Source organism: Aotus nancymaae, unplaced genomic scaffold (assembly GCF_030222135.1).
Source record: "Aotus nancymaae isolate 86718 unplaced genomic scaffold, 86718_ANA_hifiasm-v0.15.2.pri h1tg000040l, whole genome shotgun sequence".
NCBI classification, from domain to species: Eukaryota; Metazoa; Chordata; class Mammalia; order Primates; family Aotidae; genus Aotus; species Aotus nancymaae.
The window spans coordinates 10,583,337-10,611,103 of NW_026988454.1; the positions used below are offsets into that span (position 1 = coordinate 10,583,337).

General features: G+C 41.8%; 1 protein-coding gene and 1 non-coding gene across 2 annotated transcripts; both read left to right on the forward strand.

Annotated features, from left to right (window-relative positions):
* Positions 1–9,188: 9,188 nt before the first annotated feature.
* On the forward strand, positions 9,189–9,637 carry LOC105716848 (thymosin beta-4-like). Its single transcript, XM_064360374.1, has one exon. It carries the CDS (start codon positions 9,221–9,223, stop codon positions 9,350–9,352), a length of 132 nt encoding a protein of 43 aa, XP_064216444.1. The 5' UTR covers positions 9,189–9,220; the 3' UTR covers positions 9,353–9,637.
* A 14,768-nt stretch (positions 9,638–24,405) lies between these two features.
* Positions 24,406–24,573, forward strand: LOC135268612 (U1 spliceosomal RNA). Its single transcript, XR_010336912.1, has one exon. It is a non-coding gene; the product is annotated as a U1 spliceosomal RNA (small nuclear RNA).
* Positions 24,574–27,767: the final 3,194 nt, after the last annotated feature.

The following is a 27,767-nucleotide window of genomic DNA, read 5'->3' on the forward strand; positions in this document are numbered from 1 at the left end:
ATTCCTGGACAGTAGCCTCCTCCCATGCCTAAACCAGGAAGAAGTTGAAACCCTGAATAGACCAATAACGAGGTCTGAAGTCGAGGCAGCAATTAAGAGCCTACCACCCAAAAAAAGCCCAGGCCCAGATGGTTTCACAGCCGAATTCTACCAGACATACAAAGAGGAACTGGTACCATTCCTACTGAAACTATTCCAAATAATCCAAAAAGAGGGAATCCTTCCCAAATCATTTTATGAGACCAACATCATCCTAATACCAAAACCCGGCAGAGACTCAACAAGAAAAGAAAACTACAGGCTAATATCCATGATGAACATAGATGCAAAAATCTTCAATAAAATACTGGCAAGCCGATTACAACAACACATCAAAAAGCTTATCCACCATGATCAAGTAGGATTCATCCCAGGGATGCAAGGCTGGTTCAATATACGCAAGTCTATAAATGTAATTCACCACATAAACAGAACCAAAAACAAAAACCACATGATTATCTCAATTGATGCAGAGAAGGCCTTCGACAAAATTCAACAGCGCTTTATGCTAAAAACTCTCAATAAACTAGGTATCGACGGAACGTATCTCAAAATAATAAAAGCTATTTATGACAAACCGACAGCCAATATCATACTGAATGGGCAAAAACTGGAAGCATTCCCTTTGAAATCTGGCACTAGACAAGGATGCCCTCTCTCACCACTCCTATTCAATATAGTACTGGAAGTTCTAGCCAGAGCAATCAGGCAAGAAAAAGAAATAAAGGGTATTCGATTAGAAAAGGAGGAAGTCAAATTGTCTCTATTTGCAGACGACATGATTGTATATCTAGAAGACCCTATCACCTCAGCCCAAAATCTCCTGAAACTGATAAGCAACTTCAGCAAAGTCTCAGGATACAAAATCAATGTGCAAAAATCACAAGCATTCCTATACACCAATAACAGACTTAAAGAGAACCAAATCAGGAACGAACTGCCATTCACAATTGCTACAAAGAGAATAAAATACCTAGGAATACAACTAACAAGGAATGTAAAGGACCTCTTCAAGGAGAACTACAAATCACTGCTCAACGAAATAAGAGAGGATACAAACAGATGGAGAAACATTCCATGTTCATGGTTAGGAAGAATTAATATTGTGAAAATGGCCATACTGCCCAAAGTAATTTACAGATTCAACGCTATCCCCATCAAGCTACCAATGACCTTCCTCACAGAACTGGAAAAAACCACCTTAAACTTCATATGGAACCAAAAGAGAGCCCGCATAGCCAAGTCAATTCTAAGCAAAAAGAACAAAGCGGGAGGCATCACACTACCAGACATCAAACTCTACTACAAGGCTACGGTAATCAAAACAGCATGGTACTGGTACCAAAACAGAGATATAGACCAATGGAACAGAACAGAGGCATCGGAGGCGACACAACATATCTACAACCACCTGATCTTTGACAAACCTGAAAAAAACAAGCAATGGGGAAAGGATTCCCTGTTCAATAAGTGGTGTTGGGAAAACTGGCTAGCCATATGCAGAAAGCAGAAACTGGACCCCTTCCTGACACCTTACACTAAAATTGACTCCAGATGGATTAAAGACTTAAACATAAGACGTAACACCATAAAAACACTAGAAGGAAACCTAGGCAAAACCATTCAGGACATAGGCGTAGGCAAGGACTTTATGACCAAAACAGCAAAAGCATTGGCAACAAAAGCCAAAATAGACAAATGGGACCTAATCAAACTCCACAGCTTCTGCACGGCAAAAGAAACAGTCATTAGAGTGAATCGGCAACCAACAGAATGGGAAAAAATCTTTGCAGCCTACCCGTCTGACAAAGGGCTGATATCCAGAATTTACAATGAACTAAAAAAGATTTACAAGAAAAAAACAAACAAACCCATTCAAAAATGGGCGAAGGATATGAACAGATACTTTACAAAAGAAGACATACATGAGGCCAACAAACATATGAAAAAATGCTCATCATCACTGGTCATTAGAGAAATGCAAATCAAAACTACATTGAGATACCATCTCACGCCAGTTAGAATGGCGATCATTAAAAAATCCGGAGAAAACAGATGCTGGAGAGGATGTGGAGAAACAGGAACACTTTTACACTGTTGGTGGGAGTGTAAATTAGTTCAACCACTGTGGAAAACAGTGTGGCGATTCCTCAAGGACCTAGAAATAGAAATTCCATTTGACCCAGCAATCCCATTACTGGGCATATATCCAAAGGATTATAAATCGTTCTACTATAAGGACACATGCACACGAATGTTCATTGCAGCACAGTTTACAATAGCAAAGACCTGGAACCAGCCCAAATGCCCATCGATGATAGACTGGACAGGAAAAATGTGGCACATATACACCATGGAATATTATGCAGCCATTAAAAATGAGGAGTTCACATCCTTCGTAGGGACATGGATGAACCTGGAAAACATCATTCTCAGCAAACTGACACAAGAACACAAAATCAAACACCACATGTTCTCACTCATAGGCGGGTGTTGAACAAGGAGAACACATGGACACAGGGAGGGGAGCACTATACACGGGGGTCCATTGGGGGGAGGGGGCGATAGTGGGGGGGTGGGGAGTTGGGGAGGGATAGCATGGGGAGAAATGCCAGATATAGGTGAAGGGGAGGGAGGCAGCAAATCATACTGCCACGTATGCACCTATGCAACAAACTTGCATGTTTTTCACATGTATCCCAAAACCTAAAATGCAATAAAATAAATAAATAAATAAATAAAGATTAGATGAAATGCTAACTAGAATAACCAGCTTAGAGAATAACATAAATGACTTGATGGAGCTGAAAAACACAGCACAAGAACTTCACGAAGCATACACAAGTTTCAATAGCCAAATCAATCAAGCAGAAGAAAGGATATCAGAGATTGAAGATCAACTAGTGAAATAAAATGAGAAGGCAAGGTTAGAGAAAAAAGTGAAAAGAAATTAACAAAACCTCCAAAAAATATAGGATTATGTGAAAAAACCTAATCTACATTTGATCGGTGCACCTGAATGTGACAGGCGGAATGAATCCAAGCAGGAAAACACTCTTCAGGATATTATTCAGGAGAACTTCCCCAATCTAGCAAGACAGGCCACCATTCAAATCCAGGAAATACGGAGAACATCATAAAGATATTCCTCAAGAAGAGCAACCCCAAGGCACATAATCATCAGATTCACCAGGGTTGAAATGAAGGAAAAAATGCTAAAGGGCAGCCAGAGAGAAAGGTCAGGTTACCCACAAAGGGAAGCCCATCAGACTTACAATGAATCTCTTGGCAGAAACCCTACAAGCCAGAAGAGAATGGGGGCCAATATTCAAAATCCTTAAACAAAAGAACTTTCAACCCAGAATTTCACATCCAGCCAAACTAAGCTTCATAAGTGAAGGAGAAATAAAATCCTTTACAAACAAGCAATTGCTGAGAGATTTCATCACCACCAAGCCTGCCTTACAAGAGCTCCTGAAGGAAGCACTAAACATGGAAAGGAATAACTAGTACCAGCCACTGCAAAAATGTACCAAATGGTAAAGACCATCAACACAATGAAGAAACTGCGTTAACTAATGGGCAAAACAACCAGCTAGCATCAAAATGGCAGGATCAGATTCACACTTAACAATATTAACCTTAAATATAAATGGGCTAAATGACCCAATCAAAAGACACAGACTGGCAAATTGGATAAAAAGTCAAGACCCATTGGTGTGCTGTATTCAGGAGACTCATCTCACCTGCAAAGACACACATAGACTCAAAATAAAGGGATGGAGGAAGATTTACCAAGCAAATGGAGAGCAAAAAAAAAAAAAAAAAAAGCAGGGGTTGCAATCCTAGTCTCTGATAAAATGGACTTTAAACCAACAAAGATCAAAAGAGACAAAGAAGGGCATTACATAATGGTAAAGAGATCAATGCAACAAGAAGAGCTAACTAACCTAAATATATATGCACCCAATACAAAAGCACCCAGATACATAAAGCAAGTTCTTAATGACCTACAAAGAGACTTAGACTCCCACACAATAATAGTGGGAGACTTTAACCCTCCACTGTCAACATTAGACAGATCAACGAGACAGAAAATTAACAAGGATATCCAGGACTTGACCTCAGATCTGGACCAAGCAGACCTAATAGACATCTACAGAATTCTCCACCCCAAAACTATAGATTATACATTCTTCTCAGCACCACATCACACCTACCCTAAAATTGACCATATAATTGGAAGTAAATCACTCTTCAGCAAATGCAAAAGAATGGAAATCATAACAATCAGTCTCTCAGGCCACAGTGCAATCAAATTAGAACTTAGGACTAAGAAACTCATGCAAAAGCACACAACTACATGGAAACTGAACAATCTGCTCCTGAATAACTACTGGATAAATAATGAAATGAAGGCAGAAATAAAGCTGTTCTTTGAAACCATGAGAATGAAGACACAATATACCAGAATCTCTGGGACACATTTAAAGCAGTGTCTAGAGGGAAATTTATAGCACTAAATGCCCACAGGAGAAGTGAGGAAAGTTCTAAAATCAACACCCTATCATCAACGTTAAAAGAACTAGAGGAGCAAGATCAAACAAATTCAAAAGCTAGCAGAAGACAAGAAATAACTAAGATCAAAGCAGAACCAAAGGAGATAGAGACACGAAAAACTCTTCAATAAATCAAGGAACTGGGTTTTGAAAAGATCAACAAAATAGACCACTAGCCACACTAATAAAAAAGAAAAGAGAGAAGAATTGAATAGATGCAAAAAAATGATAAAGGGGGTATCACCACTGATTCCACAAGAAATACATACTACCATCAGAGATTACTACAAACAACTCTATACATATAAACCAGTAAATCTAGAAGAAATGGATAAATTTCTGAACACTTACACCCTCCCAAGACTAAACCAGGAAGAAGCTGAATCCCTGAATAGACTAATAATCAGGTCTGAAGTTGAGGCAGCGATTAATAGCCTACCAACCAAAAAAAGTCCAGGTCAAGATGGGTTCACAGCCAAATTCTACCAAATGTACAACAAGGAGCTGGTACCATTCCTTCTGAAACTATTCCAACAATACAAAAAGAGGGAATACTCCCTAAGTCATTTTATGAGACCAATATCATCCTGATACCAAAACCTGGCAGAGACACAACTGAAAAAAGAAAATTTCAGGCCAATATCCATGATGAACAGCGATGCAAAAATCTTCAATTAAATACTGGCAAACAGAATGCAACCGCATATCAAAAAGATTATCCATCATGATTAAGTAGGCTTCATCCTGGTGATGCAAGGCTGATTCAATATATGGAAATCCACAAATGTAATCCATCACATAAACAGAACCAAAGACAAAAACCACATGATTATCTCAATAGATGCAGAGTAGACCTTTGACAAAATTCAACAGCCCTTTGTGCTAAAACTCTCAATAAACGAGGTATCAATGGAATGCATCTCAAAATAATAAAAGCTATCTATAATCATACTGAATGGGCAAAAACTGGAAGCATTCCCTTTGAAAACTGGCACTAGTCAAGGGTGCCCTCTCTCACCATTCCTATGCAACATATTATTGGAAATTATAGCCATAGCAATCAGACAAGAAAAGGAAGTAAAGAGTATTCAATTAGGAAAAGAGGAAGTCAAATTGTCTCTATTTGCAGACGACGTGATTGTATATTTAGAAGACCCAATCATCTTAGCCCAAAATCTCCTTAAGATGATAAGGAACTTCAGCAAAGTCTCAGGATACAAAATCAATGTGCAAAAATCACAAGCATTTTTATACACCAACAACAAACAGCCAAATCATGAGTGAACTCCCATTCACAATTGCTACAAAGAGAATAAAATACCGAGGAATACAACTAACAAAGGATGTGAAGGACCTCTTCAAGGAGAACTACAAACCACTGCTCAAGGAAATAAGAGAGGACACAGGTGAAAAAACATTCCATGCTCATGGTTAGGAAGAATCAATACCATGAAAATGGCCATACTGCCCAGAGTAATTTATAGATTCAATGCTATCCCCATCAAGCCACCATTGCCTTCTTCACAGAACTGGAAAAAAACACCTTAAACTTCATATGGAACCAAAAAAGAGCCTGTATAGCCAAGACAATCCTGAGCAAAAAGAACAAAGCTGGAGACATCATGCTATCTGACTTCAAACTATACTATAAGGCTATCATAATCAAAACAGCATGGTACTGGTACCAAAACAGAGATATAGACCAATAGAACAGAACAGAGGCCTCAGAAGTAATGCCACACACCTACAACCATCTGATCTTTGACAAACCTGACAAAAACAAGCAATGGGGAAAAGATTTCCTGTTTAATAAATGGTGTTGGGAAAGCTGGCTAACCATGTGCAGAAACCTGAAACTGGAGCCATTCCTTACACCTTGCACAAAAATTAACTCCAGATGGATTAAAGATTTAATCATAAAACCTAACAGTGTAAAAACCCTAGAAGAAAACATAGGCAATACCATTCAGGACATAGGTATAGGCAAGGACTTCATGACTAAAACACCAAAAGCAATGAAAACAAAAACCAAAATAGACAAATGGGATCTAATTAAACTTAAGAGCTTCTGCACAGCAAAAGAAACAATCATTAGCATGAACCAACAACCAAGAGAAAGGGAAGAAATTTTTGCAAGCTGCCAATCTGACAAAGGGCTAATATCCAGAATCTGCAAAGAACTAAAAGAAATTTACAACAAACAAAGAAACAAACCCATCAAAAAGTGGCCAAAGGATGTGAGCAGACACTTTTCAAAAGAAGACATTTATGTGGCCAAAAAACATATGAAAAAATGCTCATCATCACTGCTCATCAGAGAAATGCAAATCAAAATCACATTGAGATACCATCTCACACCAGTTAGAAAGGCAATCATTAAAAAATCTGGAGACAACAGATGCTGGAGATGATGTGGAGAAATAGGAATGCTTTTACACTGTTGGTGGGAGTGTAAATTAGTGCAACCATTGTGGAAGACAGTGTGGTGATTCCTCAAGGATCTAGAAATAGAAATACCATTTGACCCAGCAATCCCATTACTGGGTATATACCCACAAGATTATAAATCATTCTGTTATAAAGACACATGCACACGTATGTTCATTGTGGCACTGTTTACAATAGCAAAGACTTGGAACCAACCCAAATGCCCATCAAGGTTAGACTGGATTTTAAAAAAATGTGGTACATATACACCATGGAATACTATGCAGCCATAAAAAAGGATAAGTCCATGTCCTTTGCAGGCATATGGATGAATCTGGAAACCATCATTCTCAGCAAACTGACACAAGAACAGAAAACCAAACACCACATGTTCTCACTCATAAGTGGGTGTTGAACAATGAGAACACATGGACACAGGGAGGGGAACATTACACACTAGGATCTGTTGCCGGGTGGGGGGCTAGGGGAGAAATAGCAGGGGGTGGGGAGGTTGGGGAGGGATAACATTAGGAGAAATATCTAATGTAGGTGAAGGGGGGATGGAGGCAGCAAACCACCATGGCATGTGTATACCTATGTAACAATCCTGCAAGATCTGCACATGTACCCCAGTACTTGAAGTATAATAAATATGTGTGTGTGTGTGCGCGCGCGCGCGCACGCGCGCACACGCTATGGCCAGGCACAGTGGCTCGTGCCTATAATCCCAGCACTTTGGGAGGCCAAGATGGGAGAATTGCTTAAGCCCAGGTGTTTGAGATCAGCCTGGGCAACATGGTGAGACCCTGTTTCTACCAAAAAAAAAAAAAAAATTAACCGGGTGTAGTGGCATGCACCTGTGGTCCTAATTATTCAAGAGGCTGAAGTGGGAGGATCACTTGATCCCAGGAGGTCAAGGCTGCAGTGAGCTGCTATCACACCACTGCACTCCAGCCTGGATGAGAGAGCAAGATCCTGTTTTTGATTGATTGAGAGAGAGAGAGAGAAACACACTATGAGCTGAATTGTTCCTCCATTCATTCATGTGCTCAGTACCACCCCCAGTGCCTCAGAACGTGACTGTATTTGGAGATAGGGCCTTTAAAGAGAGAGGCCCTAATCCAGTATCTTAGACATACACAGGGAAGACCAACCATGGAAAGACACAGAGAAGATGAGCATTTCCAAGCCAAGAGCAAGACCTCAGAAGAAACTAACCCTGTTGACACCTCGATGTCAGACTTCTAGTCGCTAGACCTGTGAGACAATACATTTCTGTTGTTTAAGCCAGGGATCTCCAACTTCCGGTCTGTGGCCTGTTTGGAACTGGGCCACACAGCAGGAGGTAAGTGGTGGGCAAGCAGGCAAAGCTTCAGCTATATTTAGAGCCTCCCCATTGCTCTCATTACTGCCTGAGCTTCACCTCCTGTTAGATCAGTGGCAGCATTAGATTCTCATAGGAGCACAAACTCTATGTGAACCACACATGTGAGGGATCTAGGTTGCGGACCCTTATGAGGATCCAATGCCTGATGATCTGTCACCATCTCCCATCACCCCCAGATGGGACTGTCGAGTTGCAGAAAAACAAGCTCAGGGCTCACATTGATCCTACATTATAGTGGATCATAAAATTATTTCCTTATATATTACAATGTAATAATAACGGAAATAAAGTACACAATAAATGTAATGGGCTTGAATCATCCTAAAACTATCTCCCCCAACCCCCACCCTGGTCTGTGGAAAACTTGTCTTCCAAAAAACTGGTCCCTGTGCCAAAAAGATTGGGGACTGCTGTTTCTAGCCACCCAGGCTGTTGTATTTTGTTATGGCAGCCCTAGAAAACGAATACAATATGGTACACCTAAAATGATGATAAAAATCCTGTGTTGACATGTCAATATATTCAAACCATAATATTTATTTATTTATTTATTTTTGAGTCATAGTCACACTCTGTCACCCAGGCTGGAGTGCAGTGGCACCATCTCAGCTCACTGCAACCTCTGCCTCCCAGGTTCAAGAGACTCTCCTGACTCAGTTGGCCTCAAACTCCTGACCTCAAGTGATCTGCCTGCCTTAGCATATTACTGAATTTTTTAAAATCAGGTTACCGGACAACTCGGTGGTGGCCACTGCGCAGACCAGACTTTGCTCGTCCGTGCGCCTCGCTCCGCTTTTCCTCCGCAACCATGTCTGACAAACCCGATATGGCTGAGATCAAGAAATTCGATAAGTCGAAACTGAAGACAGAAATGCAAGAGAAAAATCCACTGCCTTCCAAAGAAACGATTGAACAGGAGAAGCAAGCAGGCGAATCGTAATGAGTTGTGCGCCGCCAATATGCACTGTACATTCCACAAGCATTGCCTTCTTGTTTTACTTCTTTTAGCTGTTCAACTTTGTAAGATGCAAAGAGGTTGGATCAAGTTTAAATGACTGTGCTGCCCCTTTCACATCAAAGAACTACTGACAACGAAGGCCGCGCCTGCCTCTCCCATCTGTCTATCTGGCTGGCAGGGAAGGAAAGAACTTGCATGTTGGTGAAGGAAGAAGTGGGGTGGAGGAAGTGGGGTGGGACGAATGTGAAATCTAGAGTAAAACCAAGCTGGCCCAAGGCATCCTGCAGGCTGTAATGCAGTTTAATCAGAGTGCCATTTTTTTTGTTGAAATGATTTTAATTATTGGAATGCACATTTTTTTAATATGCAAATAAAAAGTTTAAAAACTTAAAAAAAAAAAAAATCAGGTTACCAGCTGTGTGCCGTGGCTCACACCTGTAATCCCAGCACTTTGGGAGGCTGAGGCAGAGGGATCACGAGGTCAGGAGTTTGAGACCAGCCTAACCAACATGGTGAAATCCCGTCTCTACTAAAAATACAAAAATCAGCTGGGCATGGTGGTGGGCCCCTGTAATCCCAGCTACTTGGGAGGCTGAGGCAGAAGAATCGCTTGAACCTGGGAGGTGAAGCTTGCGGTGAGCCACGATTGTGCTACTGCACTCCAGCCTGGGTGACAGAGTGAGACTTCGTCTCAAAAAGAAAAAGAAAAACAATCAGGTTACTAAACATAGAATGATCTGGTTTTTATAAAATGCAACTATATGCATAAATATAGATAGACGACAATGTTTATGTCTAGAATTTTGTGTGACTTTTTTACTTTTTTCATTAAATTTACCTGCATTGGCCCATTCTTGTAATAAGCATATGAGTGGATTGATTCTAGCGGGAATAAATATATAGAGCAAGGAAAAAATGTAGCTCAGGGCAGAACCTTGGGGAACGCTGACATCTGAGGGACAGAAGGTGGGAGGGGGTGGCAGCAGCAAGATGGATTAGTCAGAGAGAGAAAATCCCAGAGTGTAATTCCCAAGAAGCCAATAAAGGACAGGGTTTTAAAAGGACGGGCACTGAACAGTTTAAACACTCCAGAGAGGACATCAGCTCCATGGAGGTCCGGCAGGAGAGTGCTGCGTTTGGAGATTATGAGGTGCGCAGGTCCTCCGAGAGAGTGGTCGCGGGAGTAGGGAGGTCAGTGTGCAAGGGTTTTCGGAAAGTGTGGGGTCTGAGGAAGGAGGGCAGGAAAGCCATAAGTAGTGAATAGAATTAGAGGCCTTCAGGCCTTGAAGGAGATTGTCATCTTCGTGCGAGGAATAACCAGAATACAAACCCGAGGATGTTGGGATGGCAGTTACCCTAGAAACCCTATACAGAGAGTGGTACCCTAGCAATGGGTACCAAGCTGCTCCATTGCACCGTACTGAAGATGTTCTGGGACTCATTCTAGTGTAGTGCGTCAAGCCGCCTGTAGTCTTTGCTTAGTGGGAGAGATGCTTCTATAAACCCTCAGACTTGGTGGTGAAATCACTTAGCAGCTTCTACATAACAACAAAGATGACAGCGGCAACCAGCACAATTTGCTGTTAGAAAGTTTCCGTAATGTGACAAGAGAGCACTTATAAATGCATTTGGCTTCTAGGGAAAATGCTTTCTTTTCTAGTTTCTCTACCAGTTAGCCAGGTTTCCTCAGGATGTAGGCACAGTAAAAAGTAAGCATTGCAGACAAAGATTGAGAGGGAAGGGGAGGGCATGTGTTTAGAAAGTGTGCCAGGCACTGCTTGCTCTTCTTTCATCTTAGCCACAGAACCCTGGGATGGCATAGCATCAGTGTGTGTGGGGGCGGGGGGAGGTGCGCGCGTGCCCACACGTGCATGTATGTCTTTGTGCGCGTGATGGAATCTTGCTCTGTTGCCCAGGCTGGAGTGCAGTGACACGATCTCAGCTCACTGCAACCTCTGCCTCCCAGGTTCAAGCAATCTCCTGCCTCAGCCGCCCAAGTAGCTGGCCTATTACAGACACATACCACCATGCCCAGCTAATTTTTGTACTTTTTTTTCCTAGTGGAGACAGCTGGTCTTGAACTCCCGGCTTCAAGTGATCCACCTCGGCCTCCCAAAGTGCTGGGATTACAGGCGTGAGCCACCACACCCGGTCAGCATCAATATTTATATATATATAGATGTGTATAGATTGATAGATAGAAGTATATATGTTATGTGTGTGTGTATATATATATATACACACACACACATATATTTACCCATGCACAGTATTTATCTGAGTATCGTGTGCTAAGCAGCATACTACACAGTTCACTTGAGTTATTTAATCTTTACACAATCTCAATTAGGTAGGTACTATCATTGTCCTCTTTTTATAAATGAGCAAAAATGTTTAGAAGTTATGTGATTTCCTTGAGATCACACAGCTACTTGCTTTAAAGTAATTTCCTGAGTACCATGGAGGGCACAAAGTAACTGTAGACATAATAATCCCATTGAGGAACTTTCACGCTGGAAATACAAATTAGGCCCATATGGAGTCATCACTGCCTAACAGCAGCATATAAATGCTGAATTAGAGAGACCAGGCGTTCACTCCTGGCTGGGGCAACCAGAAGATAGCTAAAAGGAGGTAGCTTTAAAATTTCACTTTGAAGGTTGGGAATTCCTTTTACCTACAAGATCAGAATGATGTCTGTTTTTTTCTTTTCCTTTTTCTTTTCTTTCTTTCTTTCTTCTTTTTTTTTTTTTTTTTTTTCGAGACTGAGTCTTGCTTTGTTACCCAGGCTAGAGTGGCAGTGGCACAATCACTGCTCACTGCAGCCTCTACCTCCAGGGCTCAGATGATCCTCCTACCTCAGCCTCCTGAGTTGCTGGGACCACAGGTGCACATCACCATGCCCAGCTAATTTTTTAATTATTTGTAGAGACAAGGTCTCCCTATGTTGCCCAGGCTGGTCTTGAACTCCTGGACTTAAGCTGTCTTCCCACCTTGGCCTCCCAAAGTGCTGAGATTACAGGCATGAGCCACCGCACCAGGCCTAATATCTATTTTGTCTATCTTTATTTATGTGACCTCAGCTCTTTTTAAGCTGTCTCTAAATACTAACATATCACTAGGTATACCAGTAGAACCACCGTCGTTTTAGTCCTGGCATCTTTTATTTCCTTTGGAATATGGAAGTTCCTTAGCAATAGTAGGGCACGCCCAGGTTTCAAATCAGGCTTCAACCGCTCAACAGCTCTGGCACAGAGAACCCGGCTATGGGGATTTCATTAAAGGACAATAGCCACTTCCTTAGACAGTCTCCCTGAGTGCTGTGCGGACCAGCTTCTAGCAGAGGCATCAGACGCACGGTCTTAGGCAATCAGAGTTTATGCTGGAGGCATTTCTGAACACAGCTCAGTTGCACGATTGAGCTGTTATTTGAATTTACCTTTAACTGTTGTGTGTTAAATAAAGTTCTAAAACTCTTTGTCTCTTTCAAGTTGAAAACTGGGGGACTGAGGGTTCAACTTCAGATCTGTGAGCGCGTGGTCCAGGCCCTGAATTGTCTGAGCATCGGTGGGAAGCCCCCTGGGACCTGGCTTTCTCTAGCACTCCCCGCACCCACGGCTGACCCTGCTTCCTCTAACTCTGCCTCCAGTGGGCTGAGTTGCCCCACCAGAAGCAGAAAGTAATTCTTAAAATAAATTAGTTTTAAAATATCAAAAACGCTTTGCACATTTCTCACAAGTAAATGTCTGTATTTCCATAACCTGAATGATTCCATCATCAGAAGGGAAGAGACATGTTTTTATAAAGTTTCATTAAGCAAGGACAAATTTCTGGATAACAAGAGAAAACAAGTCAAAGATATTGGGGAAAATTGGAGTCATTTGTTCTTATCAAAGCCAACTTATTTCTTAAAAGCTCATGGTAGGCTGGGTGCAGTGGCTCATGCCTGTAATCCCAGCACTTTGAGAGGCCAAGATGGGCAGATCACCTGCGGTCAGCCTGGCCAACATGGCGAAACCCTGTCTCTACTAAAAGTACAAAAATTAGCTGGGCATGGTGGTGTGTTTCTTCACTCCCAGCTACTCAGAAGGCTGAGGCAGGAGAATCACTTGAACCTAGGAGGTGGAGGTTGCAGTGAGCCGAGATTGCGCCACCGCACTCCAGCCTGGGTGACAGAACAAGACTCTGTCTCAAAAAACAAAAACAAAAAACAAACAAAGACTCATAGTAGTTGATTGATAACTTGAGTATGCTGAAAGAATCCTCAACAACTTAAGAGAAGCTCTCAATAGACGAAAAATGGAAACATCTGATTGCAGTGCCAGAATTTTACATTTCTGTCCCATAAAAAAGGTTCAAAACATTTTGACATTTCTTTCTAGCATATGGAGGACATGAAGAACTATCTCTTTTTCGTTTCTTCAGAATCGGAGGAATGCAAAAAGAGATGCTGTCAAACGAAAATAGCTGAATCTTTCAACATTTCCTGTTATTCAATATTATTTTAAAATCTGGATACCTAAGTGCCATTCCTTCCCAGTTTAAAAATAATGCTATTTTTATTGTTGTTTCTTATGGAAACCGTCTCCCTAGGCATAGCAACAGCCATATCTTGAGAGGGAATTATTTATTTTAGCCAGTTTTCCTCACTGAGCTTTGGATGACACAAACCCATATTTTATCCCAGTGGATTCTTCAAGGCTAACCCCTTCCTACTCTTGGAGCAGCAGCTACTGCTGCCATAGCCACACACCCAGCCTCTAAGCAGCCAAGGAAAATCATTCTGTTCTCCAGAGACCAGTTTGAGAAACGTCAGGTCCACAGGGACTGATGGAAAATCACAGAATGTGTGACCAAATTGTTAGAAGTCTTCAAATCTGCTTAAGAGCAAATGTCAAATAAAGCAATGAGGCTGAGAAGACACAAGCATCACAAGAAGCCTCCGTCCTTGCATGGGAGAGAAAGAATAAATATGCCATTTGCATAATGCAGACTTCTGGCAACATATTATTTTTCCCTAAAAATTAAAAAATGGGAAACTTCTACTTCCACCTTTGATAGGATGGCTTGTATTGGACTAACACTTCTACAAAAAAAGCCATGAGGGCCAGGCACGGTGGCTCATGCCTGTAACCCCAGCCCTTTGGGCAGCTGAGGTGGGAGGACTGCTTGAGCTCAGGAGTTCGAGACCAGCCTGCACAACATGGTGAAACCCCATCTCTACTAAAAATACAAAAATTGGCTGGGCATCATGGGTGTGCACCTGTAGTTCCAGCTACTCGGGAGGCTGAGGCGGGAGGATGGCTTGAGCCCGGGAGGCAGAGGTTGCAGTGAGCCAAGATTGTGCCTCTGCACTCTAGCCTGGGCAACAAAGTGAGAGCCTCTCTCAAAAAAAATTTTTTTAAACCCATATGGGTAGGATAAAGCAGTCCCCCAAGAAAAACAGCTCTAAACAGCAGAGAGTAACAAAGCCACCAGGATTTAATGAGCCAAGATCCTGGAGAGAAATAAAATGCATTGATGTGAACCACGGCTATTTATTACAGAAAATTTTTTGCAGCACAGAGGCCAAATAAATAGTAATACCTTGTGTTGCAAGAGTCTTACTGAGCTGGGAGAGAAGTAGAATTCATGACCATCAAACTTAAAGGATTTGAGGAGCCAGCATTCTAGAGAAGTGAGCCCTACATTCTCCATGTAATGTCCCCTCAAGGAATGGCCCTATTTCTTTTGTTTTTCCTATTTTTATAACATTTTATATAACTCGTAAAACAGTGTTTGTATAAAAATTCACACAAAGTTGCTAGAGAGCATACAATTTCCAAAAATGTCCTGGGTTTTTGTTACATTCAGTTTTCTAAGGATGCACTCCAATCAATGGTAAAATGCAGACATGATGTGAGATTTCATATCTTTGGTAAAACTGTTCTCATTATTTTGTATCCTCACAGTATTAACTCTGATAACCACTTTGTGCAGGGTCTGCTATTACTAGGATATCAGAAAAACATTAAGGCTGGACCCACGGGAGGCAAGTGTTTCCAAACAGCAGTAATAGCCCCTTGGTCCCCACCCCCACTTCATATATCTATCTATACAGTCTATCTACAGCCAGGCAGGGTGCAAGCTCACAACCTCCACTCAGGAGTCTCGAGATCCCCTCTTGACTGGGCAAGAAGCAAACATTTGGGGGGAACGTTGGAAATGGAGGCCGTCTCTAAAGGAACCCAGTGGCCACGCTGTGGTGTGGTCGGGCCAGCACCTGTTACCAATTAAATAGCCAATCCATTCACCACTGAGTAGATCCCATTGGTTGGTTGGTTGATGATTGCTGCTAGGTGGTCCCCTCCCCATGAACATAAAAGGGAAGGAAGGTTTGGAGCCAACACTGAAAGGGGAGGGGCACACAAGCGCAAATGACGCCAGACATGACTTTATTCCCTGTCAAACATTCGTTGTCGTGTAGGCACAGCCAAGGTGAACTGAAGCAGGATGCGAACACTCAGTACATTCATGACTATCTTCATACATTCTTTAAAAACTTACACAGAGAAACTGATGAAGACCACCACCTACTGTGACTTACTAGTTCATTCAACATCAAATGTGTCTGTGCTAATTTTTTAGTCCTTGGGATACAAGGTCAAAAAAAAAAAAATCCAAAAAACAAGTAGAAACCAAAGATTTAGATGGGGGAGGGTGGGGAAGGAAAGCGCTTGCCAACAGGTTTCATGGAGCACATTAAATTTTGAAAAAATAAGTATTTTTACTTCTATTGCTTCATGTAAAAAATGTAAAATTAAAAAATGCCCACTGGAGCCACCTGTATGGATGCAGAAGTGAGGACACCGTGCAGGCGGGGCAAGGCCCTGCAGGCGTTTCCTGACCACAGTCCAGAGGGAGGGAATGGTTCCCAGGTGTGTCCACTTCTCTTCACAGAAAGGGACTGTCAGATTCTGGGGGAAGAAGCCCTACACGTGAAAGGTATTCAGAAAATCATTGAAATACGGTTTCCAAACACTGAACATGCTCTAGGTTACAAAGAGACATACTGAATTCCTGGAACCTGTTGATTTCTCTAACATGGGTAGATGGGAGCTTCAAAAAAATTATTAATAAATGATTGTGATTCTAAAGTTGCAGGGTCAACATTGCACCGTCTAGAAAGCAGGGCAATTCATGGCTTGGAGTCCTCTTGTTTACATCCTAGAAACCAGAACAAATTCCATGGGACCTCCTCGCTCCAGCCCCCAACAACCAGCGGGGTTGGGGAGGCGAGGGGAGCAGGGTGTAGGAGGGGGCCACAGCTGTCTTTGGGTAGGGTATGTGTGTGTGCATGCTGTGTGCGCGTGCTGGAGAGACTAAGGCGTAGAGAAGGGCCCAAGCGAGGCGGGAAAGTGAGTCTCCTGGCTGCTCCAGTCCCTTCTTTCCAGGCAAAGTTGGTGAACTCGTTATTCTTGTAGGCCCCCTTCATCTCACCTCAGCTTTTAGTAAGCAGTGCGTGTGTGCTTGAGTAGCTGTGTGTGACAGAGTCATTCAATCCCTGTGCCTTTCTCAATGTTTGCAATTCCAACAGAAATAATCTGTAAGTGACACTTGAGAGCAAATTCACTAGTTAGATCAGCAACTTAACATTGCTTAAAATCCTATATTTTAAAAAATGCTCCTAGGTACAGGCAAAATTTTGTCATACAGCCTCTGGCACTGAAGTCCCTATCAGCTGAATGAAGAAAATTCAGATTGTTTCTATTATCTCTGTATTTTAAAGTAGCAAAGTATTAAGCCATCCCACAGGAGTTCTAGGACCACCCTGGGCGATTCGATTCATTCTCCAGGATTCTAGTATGACGTTTTGTTTGCATTTGACTGTTTCCTTTCCCTCTCAGGCATTTGGCCCCCAAAGTTAGGTAGGTAGAAGTGTCATTTTAAAGGATTTTACCTGTTGGGGAATTTCCCAGTTGGTGCTCCTGGGGAGCATGCAGCTGGCCTGTAGGAGCCTGACATTCCCAGTCAGTGGGGAACGAAGACATGTGCCCCCCAAGGCAGGGGGTGGCCAGGTGTAGGACAGCAGGACCTTCTAGAGGGTCCCAGGGGAAAGTTCAGAGTGGACCCTGGGAAGGGACATGGGTGCCCCATCTGAGATGACCTGTGTCCCTCCAGTACCTGGTATCCCCAAGAGCCGCCCAGACCTGGGCCGGCCCTGGGGAACGAGGCTGTGGTGCTGCCTGGAGCTAATATTGAGGTCTGGGGAAGTCACCACACAGCTCCCAGAACCTGAATCTTGTACAAACACATACACGAAAAGTAAACAGTTCCTGGTGAGCTCAAAGAGGCCCACCCTTAAATCTAACAAGAAGCCAAAAGCCCCTGCACTGTTTTCCAAGGAAACACATCTGCTCCCTCCAACCAGCAACCATGTATGGAGAGGGAATGGGGGTATTGGAAGGACATCGCTCAGATGGAGACATTGCAAACGTGTTTCCACACTGTCTACATTCATCATCGTCCAGTGTTCTCATCTACAGAGTGAGTGCAACATTCTACCAGCGCGCCTGAAGGACAGGCCAAGCTGAATGGAAGCCTTCCCAGGCACCAGAGCAGAAGGGAAACTTGCACATGGTCCTAAAGGACTTCATGCTATTCCATCCCCACTACTGCCAGCCAAGGGGCGTCTCGACTTTTCCAAAATCAGATGTCAAAGACAAGGTCAGTAACATCAGTATCCATGCCACCTGAAGCTATGATTAGCCACTGTGCACGAACACGGCACTTTTTAAAAGATTTTTTTTCTAAGTAAAATGGCCCCCAAAGAGCCCAGTGAATTTTTTTAAGGGTTTGTTTTTAATTTAAAAAAATGGATAAAAATGGAAGATGTAAAATATGGGAAGAGGAGCAAGAGAGTAGCTGAGTTCGCATGTTAAGCTGTGAAGGGCTTGGGAGGGCACAGCCAGGGAGAAGGGACCCCTGCCCTCTGGTCCCTGCCCTCACAGCTTGCTCTCCCCACACTCAGGCTGCCCTGCCAGGGCGTAACAGGACAGAAGTAAGCACGAGAGACCAAACTCAAGGCTTCTTTCTTGTAGTGGGGTAGGTGTTTACGTGTGCAAATGTAGTAAGCCACTCCCCAGGACATAAGGTGCCTGCGTCTGTGGATGACACAGTCATGTTCCCAAGGATTGCTCAGTCCCAAGGGTGCCCATCACTCAGCCTCTGGTGACCCTGAGTCTCTGGGCAGGCCACAGGGGAATGGCCCTATTTCTTTTTATTTTCTTTTTTTGTTTTTTTTTGAGATGGAGTCTCACTCTGTTGCCCAGGCTGGAGTGCTGTGGTGCTGTCTCAGCTCACTGCAACCTCTGCCTCCCAGGTTCAAGTGATTCTCCTGCCTCAGCTTCCTGAGTAGCTGGGATTACAAGTGCCTGCCACCATGCCCAGCTACTTTTTTGTATTTTTAGTAGAGATGAGGTTTCACCATGTTGGCCAGGCTGATCTCAAAATCCTGACCTCGTGATCCACCCGCCTCAGCCTCCCAAAGTGCTGGGATTACAGGCATGAGCCACCATGCCCAGCCAGAATGGCCCTATTTCTAGACTAAGTATGCACAGTCCAAGAGGCAAGAAACCAAGAAACCACCCAACAAACAGCTTGTTAACTTGAGACTTTAGGGGTCTCATGGTCCCGGGAAGACAAAACTCAGAGTTCAGGACATTCCAACAAAGAGGATTCCTGGTAGGCACTTCAGACCTTTCATTGAGAACCGCTAAAGGGCCACATTTGAAGAGTGAGGGCAAATAAGAGAAAAGATAGCCCTTACAAAACCTGAAACTCCGCTCCAATCAGCTCAATTTCTGATTTGATCAAGGTGATCTGCTGCCAGATAAAACTGAATCCTCTCCATAGGAAGGAAATCATCATTAAGACCTTCTGTAATTTTTATACATAAGGTCCAGCATTTAATCCATAATTACCAGACATACTAGAAAATATGACCAAAGACCAAAATTTAATAGAGAGAAAAAAAACAAGACAATAAAAAGAGAAACACATTTAATCCACATATTAAGTTTATCAGACTCAGACTTTAAAATAACTGATTGAAATAGTCATAAAAATAGATTACAATGTGGAGGATTTTATTGAGTACTGACATATTTTTTTTAAGTGGCAATTCTATACTGAACAATATAACTGGATTGATAACTCTAAACCTGGACTTGATAACTAAAAGCAGAAGAGAAAATTAGCAAACTGGAAGATAGTTTAGTTCAAAAAAGTACAAATTGAAGCTCTGAGAGAAAAGATACAAAAATAGAGAAAAGGGGTACATGAAACATGGTGGAAAGTTCTAATATATGTGCAATTAAAATTCCTAGAGAGGAGAGAGAATCAGGCAGAAACTATTTCCCGAAACTGACAAAAGACATCAAGCCACAAATTCAAGAAGCTGTATTTCTGCTTCTTGTATTTCATAATTGTGCATCTGAGCTGTATTTATATTCAGGAAGCTCTAACCAAGATAAATACAAAAGTAAACTACACATAGGTATGTCATTGTAAGATTGCAAAAACCAAAGTTAAATAGTAAAAGAGTTAATAGTAAAAGAGTAAAGTTAATAGTAAAAGAGAAAAAATATTATCTTCAAAGGCACAATAATTAGACAATTCTGAGGTTAACACTGTATTTCTATGTTAGAAAAAAATAGAAAATGAAATTTAAAAGACCATTTACAATAAAAAGCAAGAGATAGGAATAAATTGAACAGAAGATGGGTATTCTTAAAACACTACAAAACATCCTGAAAAGATTTGAAAAGATCTAAATAAATGAGAAAAATATACCATGTTCATGGATTAGAGACTCAATATTTTAAGGGTTAATTCTACTCAAATCCATCAATAGATTCAATGCAGTCCCAATTAAAAAAAATGCCTGTAGTTCACTGATAAATTGGAAATTGACAAATTGACTTTTAAATTACATGGAAATGCAAAGGGCCATGAAAAGTTAAAACAATCTTGATCAACAAAAGTAGTTGGAAGATTTATATTACCAAATATCAAGTTTATTGTAAAATGAGGTTAAATATTATGGTATCAGTGAAAGGGAACTAAAATAGATCACCAGAATATAACACAAAGTTCAGAAAAAGGATGGTCTTTTCAATAAATGATAGTGGGTCTACAGGCAAACCTTGAAGATATTATAGGCTTGGTTCCAGACCACTGTAATAAAGTGAACATCACAATAAAGCAAGTCACACAAATTTTTTTTGTTTCCCTGTGCGTATAAAAGTTATGTTTACAGGCCGGGCACAGTGGCTTACACCTGTAATCCCAGCACTTTGGGAGGCCAAGATGGGCAGATCACCTGAGGTTAGGAGTTTGAGACCAGCCTGACCAACATGGAGAAACTCTATCTCTACTAAAAATCCAAAATTAGCCAGGTGTGGTGGCACATGCCTGTAATCCCAACTAGTCAGGAGGCTGAGGCAGGAGAATCGCTTGAACCTGGGAGGCGGAAGTTGCGGTAAGGGGAGATCGTACCATTGCACTCCAGCCTGGGCAACAAGAGTGAAATTCCATCTCAAAAAAAAAAGTTATGTTTACACTATATGATCATAGACTAGGTATGCAATAGTATTATTTAAAATAACAATGTACATGCCTTAATTAAAAAATACTTTATTGCTCTAAATCACTAATGATCACCTCAGCTTTCATTGAGTTGTAATCTTTTTGCTGGTGGAGGGTATTGCCTCAATGTTGATGGCTATGGACTAGTCAGGTTGGTGATTGCTGAAGGTTGGGGTAGCTTTGGTAATTTCTTAAAACAAGATCACAATAAAAAATTTTGCATTAATTGATTTTTTTCTTTCACAAAAGATTTCTCTATATCATGTGATGCTGTTTGATGGCATTTTACCCACAGTAGATCTTCTTCCAGAATTGGAGTCATTCCTCTCAAACCTGCTGCTGCTTTATCAACTAAATTTATGGACTATTCTAAATCCTTTGTGGTCATTTCAACAGTGTTCACAACATCTTCACCAGAACCAGATTCTGTCTCAAGAAACCACTTTCTTTGTTTATCCCTAAGAAGCAACTCCTTATATGTGTAAGTTTTATAATGAGATTGTAGCAATTCGGTCACATCTTTAGGCTCCATTTATAATTCTATTTCTCTTATTATTTCCACCACACCTGAAGTTCCTTCCTTCACTGAAGTCTTGAACCTCTCAAAGTCATCCATGAGGGTTGGAATCAGCTTCTTCTAAACCCTTGTTAATGCTGACATTTTAACCATCTCCTGTGAATCATGAATGTTTTTCATGGCATCTAGAATGGTGACTCTTTTCCAAAAGGTTTTCCCTTCCATAATTAAAAAATACTTTATTGCTATAAATTGCTAATGATCATCTCAACTTTCATTGAGTTATAATCTTTTGGCTCTTTGTCTAGATCTGTCAGAGACATCACTAGCTATGGCAAGTATAGCCTTACTACTAAATGTATTTCTTAAATAATAAGACTTGAAAGTCAAAATTACTTCTTGATCTATAGACTGCAGAGTGGATGTTGTGTTAGCAGTCATGAAAACAACATGAATCTCCTTGTACATCTCCATCAGAGTTCTTGGGTGGCCAGGTGTACTGTTAATGAGCAGTAATAGCTTGAAAGGAATCTTTTTTCTTAGCAGTAGGTCTCAACTGTGGGCTTAAAATATTCAGCAAACCATGGCTGAGGCTGAGTGCGGTGACTCACACCTGTAATCCTAGCACTTTGGGAGTCCGAGGCATGTGGATCACCTCAGGTCAGGAGTTTGAGAGCAGCCTGGCCAACATGGCGAAACCCTGTCTCTGCTAAAAATACAAAAATTAGCCAGGCGTGGTGCTGCACGCCTATAGTCCCAGCTACTCAGGAGGCTGAGGCAAAATAATCACTTGAACCTGGGAGGCAGAGATTGCAGTGAGCTGAGATCGTACCATTGCACTCCAGCCTCGGTGACAGAGTGAGACTCCATCTCAAAAAACAACAACAAACAAACAAAAAAGAACCCATGGCTGAAAACAGATGTGGTTTCATTGAGACTTGTTGTTACATTTGTAGAGCACAGGCAGAGTAGATGTAGCATAATTCGTAAGTGCCCTGGGATTCTTGGAATGGTAAATGAACATTGACTTCAATTTAAAGTCACCAGCTGCATTAGCCCCTAACAAGAGTCAGCCTGTTCTTTGAAGCTTTGAAGCCAGTCATTGACTCATCTGTAGTTATGAAAGTCCTAAACAGCATCTTCTTCCAATGGGAGGCTGTTTTGTCAACATTGTCAATTGGTTGTTTTTTGTAGTTACCTTCATCCATTATTTTACCTAGATCTTCTGGATAACTTGCTGCAGCTTCTACATTAGTACTTGCTGCTTTACCTTGCATTTTTATGTTGTGGAGATGGCTTCTTCCCTTAAACCCCTGAGCTAATCTCTGCTAGCTTCAAACTTTTCTTCCGCGGCTTCCTCATCTCTCTCAGCCTTTACAGAATTGAGGAGAGTTAGGGCCTCGCTCTGGATTAAGCTTCGGGTTAAGGGAATGTTGTGGCTAGTTTGATCTTTGATCCAGACTTTCTCCATGGCAACAATAAGCCTGTTTCACTTTCTTATCCTTCATGTGTTCACTAGAGTAACACTTTTCATTTCCTTCAAGAGCTTTTCCTTTGCATACACAACTTGGCTTATTGGCATACAAGGCCTAGCTTTCAGCCTATCTTAGTTTTTGACATGCCTTCCTCACTGAGCTTAATCATTTATAGCTTTTGCTTTAAAGTGAGAGACTCTTCTTTTCACTTGAATAATCAGAGGCCATTGCGTCAGAACACACACAACATTTATTAAGTTCCCCATCTTATATGGGTGTGATTCCTGGTACCCTGAAACAATTTCAATAGTAACATCAAAGATCTCCAATCACAGATCATCATAATACTTATAACAATAATGAAAAAGTTTGAAATATTGTGAAAATTACCTAAATGTGACACAGAGACTTGAAGTGAGCACGTATTGTTGAAAAAAAAAATGCCACTGATAGATTTCCTTGACACAGTGTTGCCACAAAACTTCAATTTATAAAAAATGCAATATCTGGCTAAGCATAGTGGCTCATGCCTAAAATCTCAGCACTTTGAAAGGCTGAGATGGGCAAATTGCTGGAGCCCAGGAGTTCGAGACCAGCCATGGGCAATGTGGTGAAACCCCGTTTCTACAAAAAGTATAAAAATTAGCTGGGTGTGGTGGCATGCACCTGTAGTCCCAACTAATTGACAGGCTGAGGTGCAAGGATGGCTTGAGCCTGGGAGGTTGAGGCTGCATTGAATAGTGATTGTGTCACTGCACTCCAACCTGGGCAACAGAGCAAGACTCTGTCTCAAAAAAAATGCAATATCTGCAAAACACAATAAAACAGAGGGCATTAAAATGAAGTATGGCTGTATTGGGGAAAAAATGAATTTTGATCTCCTACCTCACACCCAAAATTCAATTCCAGATAGATCATAGACCTGAATGGGAAAAGTAAAATAACGTAGTTTCTAGAAGATAACCTAGGACAGTATCTTCATCATCTTGAGGTAGTCAATGAGCTCTTAAATCAGACCCCAAAAGCACTAAATGTAAAGGAGAATGTAAAAAATTGTATTTTGTTAAAATTAAGAACTGTTTATTTAAAAACACCATTAAAACAATGAAAATAATAAAAAGGCAAGTGACAAGCCATGAGAATTCATAAATAATAAATATATACAAATATATGTGTGCTCCCTATAAATAACTGAGAAGAAAATCTAATTAGAAAACAGAAAAAATGCTTGAATAGGTTCTTCAAGAAAGAATGTATCTAAATGGACCATATGCATGGAAAGGTGTGTGATATCATTAGTCATCAAGACAATTGAAATTTAAAGCACATAGATGTTACCACTCACCTAGCAGAATGTCTAAAGTGAAAAGGACTGATACACCAAATATTGGTGAGGATAAGAACAACTGGATCTCATAGTTACCTGGCAGGGGAGATACCATGATCACGAAGGCGGTTTTCCCAGGGCAAGGCTTATCTGTTCGTTGCACTCCGGATGTGCTGACCCCTGAGATTTCCCCAAATGTGGGAAACTCCACTGCATAATTTGTGGTAGCGGGGGACTGCGTTTGCGCTCTCTCGTCACTGTTAGGGGGAGCATACATCAGTATAAAATACTGTGGCAAATTTTTAAATGGCTGCAAATTCTTCTTACCTGTGTATGCATTTGCAATTAACACATACAATCTGCAACTGACTTTGCAGTTTCTTCCTCCAAAAGGTCATATCTAGATTCTTTGAATCTGCACTTGGCCATGTGACATGCTTCCGTCAATGGGACATTAGCAAATGTCACACAACAGGCAACCTGAAAAGAGATAGTAGGTTGGAGTTTACTCTCTTTTGCTGGTCTTGGGAACCCTGCAACCAACAGCAGCATGTGAATAAACTCAGACCAGCTTGCCAGATGATGAATGATCCATGGCTCCTAATGACATTGATGGGTGATGTATAGCTCCATCACTCTTAATGACAACCAGCCAACTGCTAGACATGTGGATGAGGCTATCAACTGCCAGCTGACTGCAAATGGAGGATGGAACCCAGCTGACATAGATGGAGCACAAATAAAGCATCTCAGAGGAATCCAGTTCCCTATACTGACCCATAGAACCATGAGTTACTACTTTAAGCCACCACATTTTCAGGTGGCTTGTTATGCAGCAAGTGCTAACTGGCAAAATCACTTTGGAAGATTGTTTGGCAAAATCTGCTATACATATACCCTATCACCTGGCAATTCTACCCCTGGGTATATACCCAACAGAAGTGCATCGAAAGACACGAGAAGTATATTCACTGTAGTGCTATCCATAATAGCCCCAAACTGAAAATAACACAAGTATTCATCAATAGTAGAATACATCAATAAATTGTATAAAAGCCATGCAGTGGAATAGTGTACAGCAATAAAAATGAACAAACTATTGGTAGTTGTACAACATGGTTGAATCTCACAAATCCTGTGTTGAGTGTGAAAACCAGATACACACACACACAAAACCAAAACAGACAGACACAAAAATAACACCTACTGCAATATTTATTTTATATAAATTTTAAAAACAAGGAAACATCTACAGTGACAGCACTGAGAATTCTGGTTACCTTTGGAAGGGTTTGGACTGGGAGAGAGGCACGAGGAAGCCTCTGGGTGCTGTAGGGTTCCATAGCTTGATCTAGGTAGGGGTGACTCAATTGTTTTTACACTGTAAAGATTCACTGAACTGAGTACCTAAGATGTGTACTATCTATTTATTTGTTTGTTTGTTTAGTCATTTATGTATTTATTTTTGAGCCTGAGTTTCCGTCTTGTTGCTCAGGCTAGAGTGCAATGGCACGATTTCAGCTCACTGCAACCTCCACCTCCTGGGTTCAAATCATTCTCCTGCCTCAGCCTCCCAAGTAGCTGGGATTACAGGAGTGCACCATCACACCCAGCTAATTTTGTATTTTTAGTAGAGATGGGGTTTCACCAAGTTGGTCAGGCTCATTTCAAATTCCTGACCTCAAGTGATCCACCCGCCTCAGCTTCCCAAAGTGCTAGGATTACAGGCGTGAACCATCACACCCGGCCGTCTTTCTTGTATATATGTTAAATTTTCATTTTAAGAGTATAAAATAAGAAATGATTCCCAGTTCAAGTCTCTGCAATCTCTTCTTCAAGGGGCGTTTCTCTACATATATACTTTTATTGCTAGGTGTTTCTGCTGATGGCTCTTAAATCTCTCTCCCTAACCCCTATCACTCTCGGTCCTTCCACAGCTATCTGTACTTACATAACCCATCAACGTGGTGAAAGCAGAGTCTAAGACAGACAAGCATGGGTTAGAGGAGCCTCTCATGTCCTGATAACTTCTCAGGCATCTCTCATTGCCTTATGTCCCTTGTTCTGTACATTGTACTATAAGTTCTGCAAACCTTCCTTTCAAGCAGCTTCCTTTCTCCTTTCCATTACATCAGTCAGGGTTCAAGGGCAGCAGACAGAAACCATTCCAATGATCTGAAGCACAGAGAGATGTACACGGATAATTCAGGGCTTATGAAATCACTGGGAGGCTGGAGGATCTTTGCCCAGCTGACTGCCAGGAATTACCCCCATGCAAGACCACCAAACTGGATCACCAAGGGAATTCTTCAATCAGAGAAGTAGGGTGCCAGGAGGCTTTCACTGGAAGTTTTGAGTTAAAACACACCCCATCCCTGGCTGGACATGGCAGCTCATGCCCGCAATCCCAACACTTTGGGAGGCTGCAGTAGGCAGATCACTTGAGGCCAGGCGTTCCAGACCAACCTGGCCAACATGGTAAAACCGTGTCTCTACTAAAAATACAAAAAAAATAGCAGGGCATGGTGGTGCTTGCCTGTAATCTCAGCTACTCAGGAGGCTGAGGCATGAGAATTGCTTGGACCTGGAAGGCAGAGGTTGCAGTGAGCTGAGATCACACCACTGCACTCTAGCCTGGGCGACAGAGGGAAACTGTCTCAACAACAACAAAAAACAAACCCCATCCTGGCTGCAATCTGGATATCAGAGAGCCTCCTATACACCCATAAAGGCTCTCAAAATGCACACCACTAGTGATTGGACACTTAGAAATAAATCCCTACCACCTCTCTGGCCAGCAGCAACAACCAAGGTGGGGAAGAGTGACCCGTCCCCCTCTCCCCCTTGCACGTCACTTCCCACTTCCAAATCTCAGGAAAGCACATCTAATTGGTAGAACCAAATTCACACATAAAACACTGGCTGCACAGGAGTCCAGAGAAGCAGCCTTTAGTTTTCTGCCTCTGCAGGAGAGAAAGCCCTCTAGAAGGAGTGGGATAGTGGCTGAGGGTCAGTTCACCATATCCACGCATGCTCCTTCCATTTACCACAAGCCAATCTGGCACATCTCAACCAGCAACTGAGTCACCCAGTGATAAGTAGCAAACATCTACTCAGTCTCTGTCAGGTACATGGGATTGGGTTAGGTGCTAGACCCACAAAGAAAGACATAGTTCCTGCCCTCAAGGAACTCTTAGTCTAGAAAGAGAGAGAGAGAGAGAAACCAAATAACCAATGATCACAAGATGGCTTGGGGGAAGGACTGTGATAGAGATGTGTACTTTTGAGAGTACGGAGAAGCAGTCTTGTCTTAACCTAGGGGAACAAGGCTTTATCAGAAGAGACCCAAACATATTTTCAAGTCTTCAATAATATCATTTCCTTGGTCTCAAATATCTCCCCATTCTATCTTTTAAAAATTCTTGTGAAAGAACTCATTTGTGAATCTTA